Source organism: Belonocnema kinseyi, chromosome 8 (assembly GCF_010883055.1).
Source record: "Belonocnema kinseyi isolate 2016_QV_RU_SX_M_011 chromosome 8, B_treatae_v1, whole genome shotgun sequence".
In the NCBI taxonomy this organism is placed as follows: Eukaryota; Metazoa; Arthropoda; class Insecta; order Hymenoptera; family Cynipidae; genus Belonocnema; species Belonocnema kinseyi.
In genome coordinates, this window is record NC_046664.1 from 89106441 (window position 1) to 89126597 (window position 20157).

At 33.3% G+C, this 20157-nt stretch overlaps 1 protein-coding gene across 3 annotated transcripts in view; it reads right to left on the reverse strand.

The window, feature by feature from the left end:
- Positions 1-20157, reverse strand: part of LOC117178180 — a 68407-nt gene that overhangs the window by 7310 nt on the left and 40940 nt on the right. Inside the window, exons 16-24 of one of the 3 annotated variants that reach the window (XM_033369470.1) lie at positions 8971-9102; positions 8556-8879; positions 8093-8281; positions 7837-7974; positions 7042-7149; positions 5876-5973; positions 5725-5809; positions 5476-5607; positions 5163-5345 (exon numbers count right to left, since the gene is read on the reverse strand). In XM_033369470.1, the coding sequence (XP_033225361.1) occupies positions 5163-5345; positions 5476-5607; positions 5725-5809; positions 5876-5973; positions 7042-7149; positions 7837-7974; positions 8093-8281; positions 8556-8879; positions 8971-9102 (1389 nt within the window). Of the gene's footprint in view, positions 1-5162; positions 5346-5475; positions 5608-5724; positions 5810-5875; positions 5974-7041; positions 7150-7794; positions 7975-8092; positions 8282-8555; positions 8880-8970; positions 9103-20157 lie in introns of all 3 variants that reach the window. The other 2 variants (XM_033369472.1, XM_033369471.1) reach the window with 2 other exon arrangements.

A 20157-nucleotide genomic window follows, 5' to 3' on the forward strand; every position in this document is an offset into this window, starting at 1 on the left:
TTCAAAAGCAAGGAGTCCAAAAGGAGCGATGAATTGGCTGAAAAAATTCGGATTAGCTTGGGAACGTGAGCTTAAACATGATCTGAATTTCAAAGAAAAAATCGTGAAAGAAATTTATAATTGAAATGAAAATTGAAAATTATATTGTGCGCAAACACAACATAAAAGTTCAAGTATAAAAACTATGGTGTTCGAAGGAAAGAGTGAGAAAATTCTATGCAATATTTTATTAAATGATGAGAGAATTGAACAAGTTAATAAGTTCGTATACCTTGGTAGTTTATTTACTAGGGACGGGAAGATAGATGAGGAATTAGATAGACGAATAAATGAAGGTGAGAAGGTTATTGGTAGAGCGGGTCCCCTTATCAGAAGTAAAAATATATTAAATAAAGCTAAAATGGCAATACATAATTCTATATTTGTACCGACTGTACTATAAGGTAGCGAGACATGGACTTATCAAGAAAAAGATAAAAGTAAAATTAACGCAATTGACATGAGATTCATGTGCATAATATGCGGGAAAACTCTGATGGACAAAGTAAGTAACGAGATAATTCTAAAAGAATGTGGTGCAGAAGAGACGCTAATAGACACATGGAAAAGAAATCGGTTAAGATGGTTCGGGCATGTTGAGAGAATGCCAAATGAACCACTAACGAAACAAGTGTATCAAGATAAAATAAATGGCAGCGTTCCCAGAGGTAGACCGCGGAAAGAATGCTTAGAATGTGTGAATGAGACCCTAGTTAGAAGAGACATAAGTAGTCACAGAAACACGAGAGCCTGCATGAAAAAATGCATGGACATAAAAGAAGATAGAGAAGTATGCCACGACAGGAAAGTATGGCGGCAAATAGTTAATAAAAAGAGTATCAGTAGAGTGAATGACGCCTGAAACAAAAGACCTTGGCCACTAATGGACCCAAGTGGGGAACCTTACATAACGACTTCCTGAGGTTCTTCGCTTGAGGTGATTGCTAGAGAGATTGATCAGCAAACTGGCTCGGAGCAGTGTTGCGGAACGAACGTGTTATTTACTTAAATAGCACGAGAATTCTGGATCAATCTGGAAAAGCTCTATCCCTTCCACACACTACTCCTTTCCCCTACCGAGTGAGTCACGCCTACCCCGAAAGGGAAATGGCTTAATGGTGTAATAATACAAAAAAAGTATACCTAGAGTATACCTTGTCTCATTTCAGTATATTTTCAACAGATTTAGGGAAATGTGCGTCCACGTGGATTCTAGTCTGACCCCTCCGGTCCCCCTCGTGGACAAGCGTAGAATTATGACATACCCCCACCCCAAATGTCCACGTGGTATATGAATGGCCCCCATTCATTAATAACATAGCCCCACAAAAAAAATTTTGTTTGCAACCCGAGCTAAACTAGCACACCTATACGTTTTTGAGGTCGCTGAATTCGAATCCGAGGTCAATTTGACCCAATCAGATCAGAATCAAGGTCGATTGAAGGTCAAAGTGAAGAAAGACGTCAGATGTCAGAAAACCATTGTTTCGGAGGAAACCATTGGATCGGAGAAAACCTCTACTCTCAGACATGTAAGAGTCGTTGAATCATAAAACCGGGGTCATTTTGAACCCGTTAGATCAAGATGCAAGCCAAGTGAAGGTCAAAATGAGAAAATACCTTTGAATCGGCATGAACCTTTACTTTAAGACGTGTTTAGGGTCGCTAAATCCGAATCCTTCAGATCGAGATGAAATTCATCATAAGGCCAAAATTAAATTCTATGATTTTCTCAGTTTTGACCTTTGGATGACTTTGGTATGAATCCCAACGTTATGGGGTAAAAATGACCTCGAAATCGGATTAAACAACCACAAAAGCGTCTTAATGTAGTGTTTCGCACCGATTCAATAGCTTTTACTTATTTAGACCTTCACTTTATCTTAATGCTGGCCTGATGGGGTACATCTGACCCTGGATTATGATTCAGTGACCCCAAAAACGTCTGAAAGCAGAGGTTGTCTGCAATCCATTGGCTTTCTCAGATCCAATGGTTTTTTCATTTTGACTTTTATCCTGACCAGATGGGGTAAAACTGACCCCGGATTCGACTTGAACGACCCCTAAACGTCCGAAAGTAGAGGTTTTCTCCGATCCAATGCTTGTCTCCATTTAGTCCTTTAATCGACCTTGATCCTGACCTGACCCCGGATTCGTATTTAGCCTATACATTCTTCTACATACATAATCTTACAAGAAATTTAATTGCGTATCTCTTTTCGGAACCAAAAATTGTAGATTTTTCCATTCTTTAAGTAAACTCGAAAACCCAGTTTTGAAGAAAGCTTTTTTTTTTAATTTTTGTAAGGTAAATGTCCCAATTTGGGCGAATGTAAGGATTTGTTTGGCGTATTTTTCTTGTAAAAGTATTTTAAATCGTATGAATCGATAGAAGTTCCTAATACCGCACAGTTTGAACATCTTTCATCAATACCTTTTCTGCTTTTCGATATGAACAAACAATTTTTACTGATTAATAAAGAATATTTCATGGTTCACCGATGAACCTATTTGGGCGAATTAATTGTTCCTCTGTCCCAGTTTAGGCGAATCAAACGTCCCAATTTGGGCGAATGATGCCATGTTATATTTCCTACAGTAGATGGATATCGTCATTGATAAAAACTGACTCCTAATTTAATTTATCATTAGGAACTTCACAATTTTAACATAAAAATTTCTCAGCGTAAAGAATCACGTAATTAAAAGAAGAAGAATATTTTTATCATTTGCATTTTTAAATTTGCTATCTCATTGTTGTTGTAATCATCTCCCGCATATTTTTATCAACTATTCAATACAAATGCATAAAAAACAGGCATTAAGACAGGAGAAAGCTTTCAGAATTGAAATAGTGTGCTTGTTATCTTTAAAAAACTCCTAATTTTTATGTAACCATGTTGTTTCTAAACACTCGCACAAATTCCTCCAGCCGCTTTTTTCCGTCCTTATTAAGGCGGAAGGAATAATCCGAATTATCCATTGGTTTTCATTCATATTGAAGAATACATTCGCCAAGCTTATGATTAATACTTATTTTTCAATCAAAACATTCGCGCCACAAAAATTTTGGAGCACTGTTGAGACGTAAAACTAAGCAGCCTGTCAACTCGCGAACTAACAAGCCGAGAGTAATATTATGCTCGATCGGCCACAGATGGAGACACGCGTGACTATATAACGTTTAAAGAACACGAATACGTAATAAAATGACTATAAATCCTATATCAAAAATACCTTAAATCCATTCCAGAATGTGAATAAACTATTACTAGTGCCATACACTTTAAGATTACCACGGATTTACCTGCAGTAGGTGAGCATTCGCACAAATTGGGTCACTCTCCCAAAATGGGATGTATTAATTTACTTTACCTCAACTCGCCCTAATTGAGTCAATAAGAAGCCAATAGGAAGGTGCTTTATCCTAATGCAAGAACCAAGATTTTTCTTCCCATAATTCAATCCACTTCTGGCGATTAGCTTCACACCAACGACGCATAACGCTCAAATAATATTGATATTTTCACTTCTTATTTGGATAAGCATGCGCGATTTAAATGGGAAAAGTCGTATTATTTTTTTATTACTGTAGTTAAATCCGGTCCCTCATTTGGAACCAGACACGTTTAGTCCGTATAATGTATAGACACTTTGAATGTATAATACACATTTTTTCTTTTACTATTTCTAATCCTTAATATTTATTTAAATAAATCTTTTTTTGGAAATTATGAATTCGATGAAATCAATTGAAATGGGATAAATGTAACTGATATAATTGAAGGATCGGTTAATAATATCAAGGACATTTATTTCATTAGCAAAAAAATTAGTATCAGCTAATGTTTTCCTAAATTTTTTCATTATTCTTGTTATCCAAAAGAATTTTGTATACGTCTATCAAATTTTTACTAATAAAGTCAAAATTAGACAAAGTAACTTTTTGTAAGAATATTTATGGTTTTATTCGCAGGGACTATGTGAAATTCAATTAGCATCATATTATATTATTTAAACCTTGCAATTTTTCTGCAAATATGACTTTCCTTTTTCTCCCTCCTTTTACCTTTTTTGCGTATTTTGAAAAACTATTTATAAGAAAGTAGATTTCAATTCGTATCTTAAATACATTTTTTTAAATAGGGATCTTACTTTCTCGAAGAAATCTTTTTATTTAAATTTGGTATAAAGAATGTTTTAAATATTAGCAATTTTAGAAATGTATACATTTTTGGATTGTGTCTTTTCCTATTTGAAAAATTTAATAACTCAAATAGATGGGTTCAGAAGTAACGACCACATTTACTTTGACACACAACTGCTTAATTCACTTGTAATTAGAGAATCAACACAAAAGTTCATGAAGGTAATAAGTTGTCAGAAATAAGTTAAAACAGGCTGCATTTCACAAAATTCTAAAAATCATACCATGCAGTTAAGACCTTCTGAATAAGACCTTCCCTTGTGGAACTTGTATAAGAGTTAAGGTTTTTTTAGTTTCTTACTGCTGCTTCAGTTTTCATTCTTTTAAGTACATTCTTTTACGTCGAACGTAGCAGAAGCAAGCAAAAGAAAGAACACGTTTATATAAGTTTCATTAGAGAAGGTCTTATTCGGAAAGCCATAACTGCAATGCTGTTATAGCTAAGGTATGGTATTTTCATCAAATTTTTAGAAAATTTAGTGAACTCTAACTTATTTTGTGACGAATTTCAACTGTAATACACAGGAACTGAGTTATTTTAGGAAAACTAGGTTGACATATTTTAGTATAAACATAATTATCAAGAACCTCCTGGAAAAATGTAGATGCAATGATTTTTTCGATTTTATAGGAAATTTTATTCATTCAATATTCTTAAAGCGTGGCTAAACATATCCAAATGGATAATGGATTAAATGTTTAGTATTAAACGTTTGGTAAGCTAGAGAATTTCATATGGAATTCTTTGCGGAATATGGAACATCTTCGGGATTATGGAATTGAAAGTGGACTTTAAGCGGCTTTCCATGTTTTTTTCAGGAAACATTTGTTCCAGTTTCACATACATTCTAAATTAGTATAAACTTAAAATTCAAAGAAACCAAGTTTTGGTTGAATGCTAAAAGTATGTACCAACCTTCAAATAAAAGAGGATTTCCATTTCGGAAGTAAACAAGGGCAGGGAATGTTTTGATAGAATATCTCTTAGCAAGTTGAGGATCTTGAATCTTAACAACATGAATTCCGAATAAGTCACACTCGTCGTCTATCGTTTCTAGTCCTTCCAAAATATCCTCACATATGTGACAATTCTGTTTATCTATTTAGATGACAGAAAAAGAACAAGATTGATCAATAATTGATTTTAAGTATATCATATTAATTGGAAAAATTTAATTTGATAAAAATTGTTCTTGTTGGTAATTTTTAATGGTGAAAGGAGTTATTACAGAAATAGACTGCCAAGTATTGGGTGTCTTCTACGGATGTTTCAAGCATCACTCGAGTTATCAGTTCTATTCTATCTTCTGTTTTCTGAGTGATCAGCCACTGAAGTACTTCTTCTTCCTCTTCTAAGCTACCTATTATAGAAAATCAAATTGAGATTTAAGAAAATAGGACATTCATACTGAATTATTTTTAAACGGAGTCAAAATAAAATCAATAATAATACTTTCAAAGATATAAAATAATCAAACCTTCAAAAACATTTGGTATTTGGTTTTTAAAGTAAACCAAAACTGGAAACTCGGTGACTCCATAGTCCTCTGCTATTTTAAAATCCTACGACAAGTGAAATTTTCATTTAATGAAAAAATAGGAGAAAATAAAAATGATTGTGAAACATACTTGTGTTTTCACAAATGTAATTCCATGTCGATCACAATCATCATCGATGTTCTCCAATTCCTCGAGTATTTCCGCACACTGCTCACACTCGTCACTATCTACGGAAAAACGAATTTCTCAAAACTTCATTTCTAACTGGATTGCCTGATTGACATTGTAGAACGATAATCTATTTATCAGTAACTAATACTGTTTTAAAAACTATTTTCAAATGTAGGTTACAAAAAGTTCCATTGAGTTCATGAAACTTTACTAACTAGTCACAATGCTGAAATATCAGTTTTAATTCAGCATCATTAAAACATCTTCAATCTTCCTGAAAAATCATTTAACGTCTATTACAGTTAAAATACTGGATAAAAATCAAAGTAGCTTGCAAGCGGACTCAAGCCTTGCTTTTGCTTTCAAAAAACACAAACATATTCAAAAACATAATTCGAAAATAAAAATAATAAATGCAAAAGAACACAAAAGTAAGAAGAAGCGAGTGGAAAAGTTAAGATTCAAGTCGCATACAGCGCATAAAGCGTTTTTTTATGACATTGCGATCATACACGAATCAATTCTTATCCGATGATTCTTGAAAAGCAAGTTCTTAAAAATCATTTTTCGATAATAAACTTTTTTTAAAAATTCAAATTATTTTTCAGAAGACACGACTTTCATCTGGGGGGTCGAAATGCAGAAACCACAGAGAAAGAAAGGGGCGTGATTTTGCAAAAAAAAGAGAATTTCGATGCAGAGGGAAAGTTTATAAGGGGTAGAAGTTAAACTACGGGGGAAAGAGAGAAGTTTTCCTTTTTTTATTATTCAGTTTTTAATATTTTTCTGAATTTATAATTAAATTCTTAAGCAGACAGTCCTAAAAATCTTCCGAAAATAATTAATATTCATTCAGCTTCGTTTAAGCCAAACAAGATTAAATTTGTTTGCTAACTTTCAACATAAATTAAGTTTTGTTTAGCTAACAATTTTAGGGCGACAGATCTGTTTCTAAGCTATTCAACTTTAAACGTTATTACTCCAGAGTTTTTAAGAGATAGTAATGTTTGCCATTGCAAGTACTTTTTAGGTTTCTTATTTAGGTAAGACAATGTTGTGAATTAGTGGAAAACTTCTCTCATTGACCACAAAACGGGGGATAATCAGATTCTGATCACGTGTACCATCGACATCCTCGCTTGCTTCAGCTTCAGTAGACTTCTGCTCCTGCTTGTGGCGCCTCTGCTTGCGGTATACTTTTGATTGGCACATGTCGCAAAGTGTTCTGTTCCCTACGACATTAGTTAACGGTTTATACAGCTCAGCGCAATAGAAGAAAGAAAAAGATGCTGTTAATTAAAATCAGCCAAATAATGTTGAAATAATTTCTTCGGCTCAAGCGCGTTCTTTGCGTTTTTCACCTTCAACCCATTTCCCCCAAATTATGATAAATCTCAAACCCAAATACACTGCGTAAGTACCCATATTTTTCACCATTAAAACAATTAATAGCATTTTAATGTAATATCTTTAAATTTTAAAATATTTTTAAATTTCCATGTTTCCTTCAAGAAATACTTATGGTTGGATTCCATTCTTTACCGATTGAAAAATTTACTAAAGATATTGGAATCTAGAATAGTAAAATCATTTTTAATCTTATTTCGAGCTTGGACCAGCGAAATATAATTTTTCAATTGAGAAGATCTGCTCAAGTACTGAAATTTAAAATAAAAATTTGTCAAGCTTTTTTTTCTTAAATGCAACCTTTTTGAATAAATACAAATTTTAAGTAAAATTCTAATTGTTTTCTGACTCAAACAAAAACTGAATAAAAATAGAAGTAGTTTGCCATTGAAGAGACGATGAGAAGCAAAAGCGCGACATGTAAAAAAATTATTATTTCAAAAAAAGTGCAGCAGGCTAGAGATACATTCCTGCTTGGCAGATTGTTGAGACCGCGGGACTGACGGACTTACAGAAGTAGACCGCTAATGAATCTGACTCCCGGATAAGATGAAGTAAATCTTCGCCCTCAAGAGCCTCGATCACTTCTCCCGATGGATCTTTTTGCGTCATAAGCCACTGCAGAATCTGCTCCTCATCATACAAATCTCCTGCAAAGCAGAACAATATTTTGTTTCTTGCACAATGTATACGCTCACCATACTTACAGTAGAAATAAAACGCTAAATTGTCAAGAACTAAAAAAACCTAGTATTTAAAAAATTTAACCTGCATAGATGACAGGTTCTTTTGATCCCATTTTGAAGAAAAGAATGGCTGGTAACGCAAACACTCCAAACTCTTTCGCCAACTGCTTATCGTCAAGTTTGACAAATTTTATTCCGGCGCCATCAGCATCGTCATCAATATGTTCAATTTCAGAAAGAACTCGACTACATTGTTTGCATTCGTTGCTATCTAAACAAAATTTGTACAGTTCATTCTTTCTAATATTATACATCATTTTTGTTTTACCAATACTCACCAAAATTGAGCATTTTCAAAGGTATATTTTCATGCTAGCATTTGGTATAAGCCCAAACGAATATACCACGAAAAAAAACTCAGAAAATGGTCTACTCTGGTATTTATCGATGAGAGAAAACTGTTTCTAGAGTATAGTCTAATAAATCCCGAATGTATTAAGAGACGTTAAAAGAATGAATAACGTTATCATTAAATTGGTACTTACAGAGAAAGACAGCAAGATAATCAGTCGTCTGTCTAACTTTAAGGAACATCTTCCGGTTGATCTTTTCAATATGATCAGTAAGTTCCATATTTTCAGGATTGGTTAGCCAATCCAAAATTTCTTCTTCATCGTCAATGTCACCATCGTAATTGATATACTTTCCCTTCCGGAAGTATGTAATACCTGGTGGATTTCTATATCCATATTTTTTCGCCATTAGTCGATCTTTCATCTGTACAATTTTAATGCCATACTCCGCAGCTTCATCATCAATTAATTCGATGTGCCTTAAAACTCTCGGAGTTTCCGGATCCTCCTCCTTATCTGTAATAAACAATATTTAATTATTCAGTTTGATCAAATAAATTCTCCTAATATGGATTTGATCGGCAATATTTCCTGTCTAATTTCTTACAGAAAACAACGGCTAGAAATTCCTTTGTTTCAATGTACTTCGTGAGAGTCTCCCGATCAATTTCCTCTATACTCGCATCATTTTTCTGCTTCACCATCCAATCCAAAACCTCTGCCTCGTCAAGTAGATTTCCTTAGTATGAATAAAAAAAATTGTTACTCCTAATTCTGAGAAAATTGTGATCATGTATTAATCCATACCTAAAGTAATGGATGCTCATCCGTGTCCACTCGCATCAGTTTTGAAATTTAATTTCAGTAAACTGTAGTGCATTTTAAAATGCACCACAGTGCTGAAAATCGTATTCTGAAATGGCTAATCGATTAGATTAATTATGTTCTTTAAAGAAAAGCTAACATCCTCCAAAGTTTGATTTACATCAAAATTTCTAATTTGACATTCTGGTTGTTTATGAATCTTTTATGCGATGGTATATTCTAGGCTCTCTGTTATAATAAATAATTTCTACAGGGTCGTGTTTCTCTGTTTGTTGACAAGAATAATTCTATCACTAACATGAGCATATGTTTCTATGTAAAGGAATCTGTCATGTAATGTACGATCTACTCTTAGCATCAGCCCACTACAGTGGATGGAATGAGGTCAAACGTTCCTGAGCTTCCGACACGAAGAAGTCAGTTTTGAGTTGTGGTCTCAGAAGCGCGTGAGATCGCATTCGAGAAAGTAGTTCTGTAAGCAAAACCACCATTTCACACTGAAGGATTCATCCGATAGTGAAATTAGTTAAAATTTCGTTTTAATCAAACATAAGTATGAATTTGCTACCTTTTTCAATTCAGAAGAAGTTATTGACTTCCAGAACGACTTAAAAATTAACTTCAAATTCACATGTAACCCTTCAACAATCATTATCTACAATAAGAGACTTGTATATTAATGTTTTCATTTTATAATCATTGTGAATAATTTAAGTTAAATATAAGTTTATTTTTTTATAATTGTAATCTAAACAGTTGTCTCTCCTAAGACAGACAATTGTAGAATTTTATGCAATTCTCGATTCCTATCAGTCAAAGAATATCATGTTTTCAGATGACAAGGTTTTTCATTATTTTAATAATTTGTGGTCCAAATATAAATTTTTTTAAAGAAAGTTAAATTTTGATTTTGAATATCGAAATTGCGTAGTTTAGAGAATCACTGAATGCACTGACGCGATTTGCATGATTTGCGCCTGATTTTCTTTTGTTTGATATTTTATCGAACAGAGAAAAATAAGATAAGTTTTCAATGAAATCCATGCATATCATGTTATTGCACCCGGAAGTTTAAATGAGAAACATCATGATAATGTACATAGGCATGCGTCCATTATCTGCCGATGAAGCTTACATTTTTTAAATATTAATTTGTGAAGTGTCAGAAGAAAAATTTGATTATTCGAGACACTTTTTTTGCATTAAAAATGAATTGACCTCCCCTCCTGAATCGTATTCCATTAATTTCATTTTGTAAACAAAAAGAGCACAAAGGATATCGTTTGGTATTAGGAAACTTGTTTATTTATTGCCGTAACATGTATTTATTCGTACATGCTGTAAAATTAAATTGATGACAGCATTACATAACGGCGAGAGCGTGCGCACCTTTTTTCCGCCCACCTTGCAGATTCTTAATAGCGATCTAAATGAAGCTAAGTTTTCGAATTTTGCGAAAAAGTGACGACCATTCAGTGAGTCTACTATGAAAATGAATGATTATGACAGTTTTATACTAACAATGAAGATAATGATAAAATTTTCGTAATAAAAAAGCTATAATAACAAAAATGTTTTGACCTAAGTGCATGTAGAGTATCACATTTCTCCGAAACACGCATACAGTTCATGGTGGGCGAGGAATTTGTAAAAAAAAAATTGTGGATATATAATTATTTAAATTGTGAAGAGCACTCAACAAGTGAATAAATACGCTGCAACACGTGTTTCCCCGAGTAGCACTTAAAATTTCAAACAACCTTCAAAACGGCGTGTGAATGCAGTTTTTAATGCTAATAACGTTGACACTGCATCTAAAACAGGTCCGTTTTGAAATATAATTTTGTTTGCTCACGTGCAACAACATTAACACCACACTAGCGGGGACTAAATGAACATTCATCAATTTTACAGTAACAATGTCTCTCACATTTTCCTCTCCTCTCCATGACTTCAATTAGTTCGTACCTTCATTTTCTCACACATTATATAGTTCTAGGAAAAGCAAAAGAGACAAGTGTAAAAATGTTTCAGGACGCATGCGTGTATGACGTTGCGCATATGCAAACAAGAGAATTAAGTTTACTAATTGCACAAATGCGCATATAACATTAAATCATATTTAAATTATATTTAATAAATTATGTATAAGGCGCAATTTATTGACTATTATTCTCAGGCTGACTAGAATTCTTATCCACACTGTAAAAAATTACTGTTGGAAACTTCCAATAAATGTATTGAAAACTTATTTCTGAAACGCAAGGTAATGCTACAATACATGCTGTATTGGAATTTTACAATATCTCGTAGAGTTCGCGCTCCGATGACTCCACAAATTACAACAATTACAATACATGTATTGCAGTTTCACCCTTCCAATATATTGTTTGTCATTTTACCTTACGCCTGTATTGTAGAAAACTTTCAGAATTCAAAAAATGTCTAACAGCGCAGTTATGGAAGATAAGATTTAGAAAATGAAGCATATTAGTGGCAAGTCATTGGCAGCTGCATTTGTTTCGGAAAATAAGCAACTCAGAGTTTAGAATGAAACTGAGAGAAGTATAAATTATTTTATGAGAAATAGAAGCGATTATTCTCCACAAACAATGAAAAGAAAGTGTACTTTACTCTGAACTAAGTAGAGAATTCTGTGACTCATCAGTCTTGTTGCATTATATGAAGATTGGTTGTTTACTTCCTTCAATGCAGAGTGGAGATCAAAATTAAGCGGATTAGTAAAATAACTAGGAAACCTGGACGATGCTGTTTGATTTTTCTAAGTTTCAAAAATGTTTTAGTCAAAAATATATGCATACAATCATTTAATATTCAACCCCTTCACAAACTTGAACTAAATATCAATTATAACACTTTCTAGTAAAAAAAACTCTTTACATCGAGAAATGCTAACGTTTCATTTTTTTAATTATGGGTATTAGTGATGCAATGATACTTATGAAAATATGCTGTAAGCAGTGAAAAGTTATTTTGTACATTTCAAAAGTGAATATCGTCTGAAAGATATATTTCAAATCTTATTCCTCCACCTTTTATGAAAATGAGTTTGATTTTTAATAAATAACTTAAATAAACTTTGGTAACGAGGCTAATAAGAATGATAAGGATGATCAGGATGATAAGGTCATAGCAATTGTTGACAAGATGATGACGGTTTACGGGATGATCAGTTAATTAACACGTCAATTTGTAGAAAGAGGTATTGAAATTCCGTACAACTCGTTGTTCTATTTGATATAGCTGTGAAAATATTTACCGCATTTACGTAATTAATGCGGATTTATCGGCCTAAATTTCGATAACGTGTTTAAAGTAAATTTCAATCGAAGAATATATTTGAACCGAGGATGGAACGCCTGCGGATGGAATAGTTCTCTTCGACTGGCTTTAGTTCCGAGGTCTGGTTTATGTATTCTGTAGATCTTCTTTGGGTTGATCTTGAAATCGTTGGTATGTTCTCCAATTTTTAGATCTTCATAAGGTACGGTATTCCGGCCACAACTGCAACACCGGACAATCGGAAATTCATTTTTCAAAGCGGAAAGTGCTCCACCTCTGTGAAATTGGTGTAATATTTTACCTGTGAAACTTTCTTCCCTAAAATTATTAATAATTTAAACTAAAATTTAATTAAAACTGAAAGATACTGTGTTAAAAGATTTCTTAACCTAGAGTTAAGTTCTTTTTGTCTTATTGACGTGGAATATACGGATTCTTTCTATTGAATTATTTTTTGAAACCCGCTATATAACTTGCAAACTAATTCACTATTCTTCTGGCAACTTAATATAACGAACCTATTTTCTTATGATTCGCACTTTATATTGAAATAAACTAAATATCAGTCCAGTCTGCATTCAGATTGTTTGGGTATTTAGCAGGACAGATTTTTTTATCTTCTGAATTCTGTTTAAGGTGAAAACTAAATTCAATACAAAGTCCTAATAATTACAGCAGCTGATCTCATTCCTCAAAACATTCTCTAGAATTTTGCTTAGTTAGCTTTTATCAATATCAAGATAATTTAATTTAATTTAATCTGTAAAATTCTCAAATAAAACAATTTTAATTTTTAAAATCTCTTCAAACTAGTATTAATTAAACAAATCGTCTACTTTCATCAATCTTATCAATCATTATAGATATGTGGTTATATAAGATTGACTTGAATACATAAATGACACATTTGAAATAATTGCAAACTAATTTGGTACAACTCAACAGAATTTTTAAATTTTAATAAAGAAACAAATAAGTTAATTTACTAGAAAATAGAATATTTGAATACTTTCTTGAGAGATACACCAAAATATTGTTAAATTACAGGAACATTTTTGGTGGTACATTTAATTTAAAAAATATCTTTAACGATCTAATTAAACGTAAATGAGATCGCTAAAAAAATAGTTTTCTGTTTAAGTATACCATTAAAAACTATTTTTTTTGACTTAAAAGTCACCCCATATTTTTCTAGTTCCGAAAGAAATTTTTAGACGTGGAATGTGGTTATTTTACAAAAAAAACGTACTTTCTACTATTACGCAATTTTTGGTAAGACACGTAAAACGATTTCCAACACGTCCAAGAATAGTATTACGAAAAATTCCGCAATGCTAACCGTAGCGCTATACCACACCGGTTAGTCTTACAAAAAATTTCGTAATAATATACAGTTCCTATAGAGGCATACTTATATTTTTGTGCAAGATTAGTGAAAAGTTGTTCTCAAAAGAATAACACTTATTATTATTATTATTATTTCTGAAGATTCTGTGATTTTCGAAAATTACATCCCGAGTTATCAGAAAAAAACAGTAAATTATTATACCAAGTTTATCAAATAATTCAACTGAAGGTCTCTTTGTAATCTTTGTGTTTCCTATATACCAAGTTACTATCAAGCCGCGGTTAATGAATTTGAATCGAGCCAAGATGATATTTACCGCTTCCAAAAAATCCTTTTTTGCCTTTCTTTGAAGCATCGGCCCGTGCCCGCTTCACATCGTCCTTGGTAGATGTCGACTTTTTGATGTCCTTTGGTGAAAGCTTGTTTATCGGTTTGAGGGCTGGTGGTGCGATCGGAGTTGGCCTGATGGGTTTGCTTTCCCGCAACTTATTCTTTGGAATCGGGCTGACCTTGGCGACCTTGGTGCCACCTTTGACCTTGGCGGGACAGCACTGATAAGACTCATAGGAGGGAATCTTGGGTTTCGCGCTTTTTGCTCCCATCCCGATGTAGAAACAGCCGTCGCCTGCAGTAAGCAAATACACGAATCAGACAAGAAGAATTTACATGTCAAGAATTGGCTTTTGCACTATGCCGAAATTAACGGTATTTAAAAAAACAAACAGATAGTACGGTAATGGGAAAAACAAAAAAGAGATAAAGGCGGAAAAGTCACAGTTAAAGACTAAGAGAGAAAACGGAAATTAACATGAAACGTTAGTTATGAGACCTTTGATTGAAGCGCAGAGACGAATCACTACAACCCCAATGCACAGCAAAAGCCAAACGTGCAAGTTTAGAAACAATACTTTCAGCGAGTCGATGACTCTCTGGCAATAGTAGAGAAAAAATTCAAATAATTGTAAAAAATATAGAAAGGTTATATGAAAGTCGTCTTTTATTGTCCTTATGATACAAGACAACATTCGTTTTTTTTTAGTTTGCCTCCAATCTTTTATGACTTTCACATCTTGAAAATTAACTCACTGCAGGCGACGGATATTGCAGGGAACAATCGGCTCGCTTGAAAATATCGTCCAACATGATAAAAATGCAGCAGAATCTTAATAGCGCAATTTTTGCGATGAACCTTATGTACCCATAGCTTTTATTTATGAAAATGGAAATTTGAGGAATCTAGAGCGATCCATCACGTAAGGTAATATTTTCTTCGGGAAATTGGGTTGCCATGCACCATGTAGGATTGACAGGGAATTTAAAAAAGTTCAAGAAGGTGGATGAAATATGGGGGAAGAAGATAAATTAGAAAGAAGAAAATATAATTCGTATGAAAGGAGATGTATGAAGAAGTGGACAAACGTTTCCGTGCAGATACTTTTTTGTTCTAGCTCAACCTTGACCGATGGGTGAGTAGGTGAATGAATAATCCTAATTTTTGAAGAGAGGAAGGATCTGTAAACTACATTGTTCATAGCTGGTTCAAGCCTATTTATACTGTGCACTTGCAACTAAAATCAAAGAACTGATATTCCATTAATAAACTCTCGCTTTAAGAGAAAGCCTACTACGTGTATATTTCGATCTCACGTGACTGTCACTTCACCTACTAAAGCGCTCTTGCTTCTTTACCTGCATGTAGCTGTTTTTTTAAAGCACTCTTAATAAGATGCTCATCTTTCTCTGATTTATCTTGATCACTTTCATCAACTTCGTTAGAATCAGTATCATCATCATCATCATCTTCATCATCATTATCATCTTCCTCATCATCCTTGTCACCTTCTTTCTTATTTTCAGTATCACCATCATCATCATCTTCCTCAGCACCATTATCCTCCTCGTCAGAATCATTCTCTTCTGTATTATCATCATCCGATTCCTTATCATCTGTTGAATCATCATCATCATCAATATCACTTTCGTCATTATCACTATCGTCATCATCATCATTCTCATCTTCATCATTGTCACTCTCTTCATCAGAGTTATTGTCACCTTCGGAGTTTTCATCCGAGTCATTCTCGTCATTGTCGTCGTCATTCGTATCATCATCGTCTTTATCGTTACCTGTATGTGAAGATTATCAGCGGTCATGTAACAATAGCGCGTCCAAATTGGTAAAAAATCTACTTATCTTTCAGTCGATAAAATGACATAGCTATTAAAAACTTTAAGCAGAAAATGAGATAAGAAATGCACAGATTTGTCCCCTGAGCTACAAATACAAAATGTACAACTGAACCAAGATCATTTTCTTGCATGCGGCCTTGGATAAGGCACTGGTTTGCACAAAAAAGTAATTGGTTGAGGGAACTGAATACAGGGACGTTTCGTTAATCACTGAGCATCTAAACACGAATTCAACGCTTTTCAGCCATTCCTGGAATTTTAGATCACCGATTACGAGAGCTTAAATATTCGCGAAATATTTGGAAAGAGTAAAGTAAAAGAAAATATTTGGATATAGGGAACAGGATAGATGAACAAGAAGTAGACAAGATGAAGGTAACACCTTGGGGTTTAGGGTTATCGAAAGCATAAGCCGAATTATTTCGAGAAGGAGGAATATAAAAGATTACGTTGACTCTATAGACTTACAAGCATGTGATCTCGCAAATAGTGTTTCAGATTTTAGTTTTTAGAATGTGTAGTATAAATGCTCGCCGAAAAGTTTAAAGTTAAATTAAATTTACACAGAAATTAAAAAGGTAGTTTACGCAAAAAAGTATCAAGCGGCAAAGCTACTTTGCAGAAAGCCGTTTTATAGAGTAAATTATTTTATAATTTTCTTTAGTAACACGCTGTCTTTCTCAATACAATCACGGAGAACGCGGAAGAGGTAGAATAATGGGGGTAATCACGACTGCATGTGTGTTGTACTTGTAATCCGGTGGGATTGTCACGACTGAGACTAGCGTCACAAAGAACAGTATGCCAGTAATAATAATCATCATCCTAAATGTTTTCTTACTTTTCTGTTCGATTAGCCATTCCAGAACTTCGTCTTCTTTTTTAAGATTACCTACAAAATTCACACACAACGGATGAGCAATAAATTATTCTATCGGATTAGATAAATTAAAAATCAGACAAGTTATTTTTTTTATGAGTATGGAGCAGATGTCAGTGTCAATAAAACTGATTTATGATAAGCAATATCTTTCTTTCGCTATTAAAATATTGATTTTGTAAGACAAAAAAATCTTTCAGAACTTCGCAAGTGCCATTCTGGCCGCTCCATCCTCTTCAAAAGATTTTAATAACTACAATAACTTAAAATAACTAATTTTCAAAGTTAAGTTCTGATTAATAATAAAAAAGGTTCAGAATAATATTCTCTGAATAAACGATCTTTTACAAAAAACCTGTGGTGGAAATATTAAAGAAATATTGAGACAAATAGGCAATAGTTTTGTAATATTGATATAAAAGGTCGATTCCTTCCGGTAGCATAGCTTAAACATTCATAGCTTAAACCCTAATTAGTTCACTAGAAGTATCAATTTACTCTTACAGAGCAGATCAAGGGAATTAAAGCAGGAGATTGTGTTCCTCGTGGAAGTATCCTTTACATATTTTAATTCACTGTGTAAAATGATTATTGCTTACAAAATAACCGGTGATATTGAATGAAAGTTGCAGTTTTTGTGATATTTTCATCAGTTCTGAATTTTGTAAAACAAATCTGTCATCAAATTCAGAAAGAATTCTTTCTCTAAGACAGTCCTTTTGTGTCATACACTTCAGTAGCGAGGTCCACGTTTGATGCAAAAATTTAGAATCCAGGATACAGTTATTTCAACCATGATTATAATGCGGCCAAAAATTAATAACGATTTAAATAATTTAATAAGATTTAAAGTAAGCTTCTAAGCAATAGAGGCTCCTTCTGGCCATGAGCGGACGCAATTCTTTTCGGTGAAGCAATATCTGGTATTTAGTTAATAGAATTTAGTCGCTAAATCCTGAAAATAAATCAGATTTACGTGAAAAGTGCGAATCTAAACAAAATGTTACATGTAGAAATTACTGCGGAATCGCATGAATTAATTCGCGCCAATTACTGTAGTGACCCAATTACTGGGCTTGTAATACTGCGATTTCATTTTATGTGTAGTTACAAATAATTTAGGAAATTTAAAATTTGTAATTTATGTAACTTATAAAAGGCAGGCATGGCTTAGATATAGTAACATAAACGCTTTTAAGTAATTAAGAGCTTTGCAGCAATGACATATCCAGCTGACTAGATTCGATCATTTTCCTTTTCAGTATTTAGTACTGTTGCTGGCCTAGACTTCTTGTCTACATATTTATTGCATTTGTTTGCTCTTATACACCAGAAACTTTTAAGACCGTACAGCTCGGGGTTCTGTACAAACTTACAAACATTCAATGCAGGTATAAAGCAGGTGTACGAGGCGGTGCCGTACCTGAATATTGTGGGCCCCTGCATCAAAGGAAAAAACGATTTGATACAGTACCAAAAAACTGTACGGCGCTGAAATGGGATCGGCCCACAGAGGCGCTGATATCCCAAACGTGAGTATGTGCACGCCGAGGCCGATGCAACAAAGACCGGTCTTATAAGTTTCTAGTGTAGTTGTATGAGGAACTTTGTATTTCCTAGTCACTTAAGCAATCAATTGCCCTCTCTGAATACCCTAATACATCTTCTTTTGAATCCATGCTTCTCGCACATTTTTGGCGTAGATTTCTTTTATTCAGGTTTCACCCTTTTTCATCAGATAAACTCAAAATCATTTAACATAAAAGACACACTGCGATATTGACAGGCATTGTCACTGACTTTTAACAAGGAGGTACTCCAGTTGTCCCTCGCCAATCTGATTTTCCCTGATATATCTCGTAGTACTCGAAGAATTAAGCGAAATGGATTTTTTTATCTGTAGAAAAACAGTCAATGGGCAAAACAACCCCTCAAAGATAGGGATACAAACAAAAATTTTACGTGTTTCGCCAAAAATTTTTTTTTTAATTAATGGATCAAATGAGTGGCCACCCCTAAAACTTATTATTTTGTGTCTATGATAATATAAACTTTCCATGCACGAAAAAAATTAGAAAAATAATTTTATAACAAAGTATATAAAATAAAGTCCGTCCAAAGTAAATAAAAAAGTACGCGGAGGTAAACCACCCCCTTATTATGTATATAATTGCACAGTATGTCTAAACTCTAGCCAAAAAATACGAAGAAAGTACGGGTTGCACACAAAAAAGAGGATGAAGGTATTTATGTATTTTTAAGAAAAAATAGAGCACCGAAGAGGTTAACTATCCCTGAATTGTTTCACATTAGTAACCTTTATAATTAAACCTTGTTCGCATTATTTTCAAAGTTTTTTTAATTATAAGGAATTCGATCTGTTGTATATGAATCACCTTTTTTCAGGATAAAATTTATCACAGCATGTGCGATAATAGAATAGCTGACAACGAATATTGAATCTTTTATGTCGTTCCTGTTGGAATACCTTTAAAATATAGAATTTTATCAAATTATATATCATCATCTTTGCTTCATATTTTTACAGATAGGACCGATAATTCGTTTTCAGCTATTCTATTATTGTACATTCTGTGATACATTTTAACTTACGACATAACAAGATGATTTTGAATCGAAGCTTTAATATTATTCCAACAGGAACAACAGGAAAAAATCTACGTTTAGACTATGTATTTGGATTTAGAATTTGAAAAAATTATGTGTGTCACTTTTCCGATCCTCTTATTTTGATGTAAATATCAGGAATAATATTATTAAGCTTTAGTCTTTGGTACATAATCAGTTAACCTCGCCAAGATATACTAATCTTTTTCAATATGCATGATACAAAAGCGGATATATTGCAGATAAAGTAGGTAAATTCGAAAATCCGGTGGAATTTAGCTTCCGTGCCAGGCGGAAAAATTATATAGAGTTTATATATAATGTGAAGTTTTATATATAATATTCATCTGTTTTATACAAAAATGTATTAAACAAATGAATACTATATATAATATTTCCGCCTGGGGTGATTCTTGTAAAACACGTTGTGACATATTAGGTTGTACGACTATCGTTGTAATTCAAGGTTCGTGGTGTAAGAAATATTATGTTTTAAACACTTTTTTTACGAATATCATTATTGTTTAAAGTTCGAAAAATACATCTACGATATACCAGAGAGAAATAGAGAGTCACAATGCATTAGAAATATCAGTTGATCGAAACATGGCGCCCCCTAC